General features: G+C 36.5%; 1 protein-coding gene across 1 annotated transcript in view; it reads left to right on the forward strand.

The window, feature by feature from the left end:
• Positions 1-2,065, forward strand: part of LOC106871381 (ral guanine nucleotide dissociation stimulator) — a 91,642-nt gene that overhangs the window by 64,874 nt on the left and 24,703 nt on the right. The window contains exon 3 of the mRNA XM_014917807.2: positions 1,002-1,207. Within this exon, the coding sequence (XP_014773293.1) occupies positions 1,002-1,207 (206 nt within the window). The remainder of the gene's footprint in view (positions 1-1,001; positions 1,208-2,065) is intronic.

The following is a 2,065-nucleotide window of genomic DNA, read 5'->3' on the forward strand; positions in this document are numbered from 1 at the left end:
TGATTGGAGCACAGCTTTATGTGGTCAGTTTGGTCCATGTTGCAGTTGGATTGAAGTGAAACTAACAAAAGCGGGAGAAGTCAACAACAACAACAAAAAGAAACTTAGGTGGTTTTTGGAACAGTTGATGATTTCTTCTTTCATAGTAATTCTGCTTTTGTGTTGTTATTTTCTCTTTGTATATATGCGCGTGGGTGTCTACACGCATGTATATGTAATAGATGTACACACACACACACACACACACACACATAAGCGTTCGTTTGCTTTGGAAGTCTGATCTTCACTCCCAAGTTTCCTCTATTTCCACTTGGAACAAACAAAGGAAATGAAACTTCAGTTTCCTTTGAATTTCTAAAATAAACTCCGTGACACGTTTTTGACTAGTCACTTCCTTTGAATCTTTCCTTTATATTCTGAAAATGGTATCCCAGCATGGCCACAATCCAATGGCTGAAACCTGCCCCACCTCCATGCACACACATGTATGTGTGTGTATGTGCGTGTGTATGAATTGCTGGTATTAGGTGAACATTTTGACTGAATCCAACAAGCTGGAAGAATGTGTGTGTGTGTGTCTGTGTGTATGTTTATCTATCTATACACACACACACACACACACACACATACATTAATTGTAAGATTCATTGGATTCTAGGCACATCAAGATGTAGGCTGCCAGAAAATGGTTAGGTACAATAAGATAGGGTTCACAGTGAGGCAGTGTTGGTAGGACACTGCAGCTATGTTGATATATAAGTCGGAAACCCAATTTAAACCATAGATCCAACTGAGGGTTAGACAGAAAAAGGGAGAATATGTATTATGTTAATGTAGAAAGAAGAGTTAAAAAGTAGTGAATGCAGAAATAATAATAATAATAATAATAATGAGATTTCTATATTTATTGAAAACTGGGTTTGCCTTTTATCCTTGTTTCATTTCTTGTTATCATTTTTCTTTCTTTTTACAAAGCTGTCTGCCATTTCTTTGTCTTTCAGTTGGAATATGAACAGAGTAGGGAGTTTTCACACCTCATGTGGGAGACACATAAAGTACGAGTTATCAAGTCTGGCACACTCAGTAAGTTGGTGGAGAGTTTGGTTACTGTGAAAGGAGAGATGGACTCGTGTTATGTGAATGTCTTCCTGGCCACTTACAGGACCTTTGCTACCCCGCACCAAGTACTCAACCTACTCATTGAAAGGTAAATATTTCATCTTCTTTTTTTTTTTTAACCTCTTTGACTTTTACTTTATTTGTTTGTTCTTTTATTCTATGTCCATTTTTGATGTGATGTGGCATTCGCAGTTTCCTAGCAATAGCAGCTAAAATTTCCCACTGTTCAACCTCTCTGGTATTGGTGCAATGAGAAATTGTAACCAGTACATTCTGTAGAATGTTTGGTGTTAGGAAGGACATCTAGCCATAGAAACCAATCCAAAATAACACATACAAGCACCAGTCTATGAGAGCAGTGACTCTCAGTAAGAACTGATTCAGATTAGGACAACCCATCCAACCCATGCCTGAGTAGAAAGCAGATGTAAAATGATAATGATGATGACGACAACATTTTATCGTCTTAAAAAGAAGAAAGAAAACATTAGATAATGTATTGGATATAGAAAAGGTTGTGATGGTCATGGCAGGAACCGTCTTTGATCATGGGTCTGTTTGATCAGGGTTACCTTAAGCTTGAATAACAACAAAAATGTAGAGGCACCTGTGTCTTGTGTAAGTTATCCATAACGAATTGTCGTCTGTCTCTTGCCTGCTGAATATTTTGCTGTTGAAAGTCTGTCGTTCTGAGAGTTGTGGTTAAGTGATTGATTTCTTTATTGATCTGTCTTTTAGTTTTTATTGAAGAGACAACATACCGAGTATTGTTTAACTGGTTATTTATTGACTTGTTTCTGTTGTTCAAGAAACAACATACCAACAACTGTTGTTGATAAATGAAGATGATAATGATGAAGATAAAATCTCTCTCTTTCTATCTATCTATCTATCTATCTATCTATCTATCTATCTATCTATCTATCTATCTATCTATCTATCTATC

This window comes from Octopus bimaculoides, chromosome 18 (assembly GCF_001194135.2).
Source record: "Octopus bimaculoides isolate UCB-OBI-ISO-001 chromosome 18, ASM119413v2, whole genome shotgun sequence".
Lineage (NCBI taxonomy): Eukaryota > Metazoa > Mollusca > Cephalopoda > Octopoda > Octopodidae > Octopus > Octopus bimaculoides.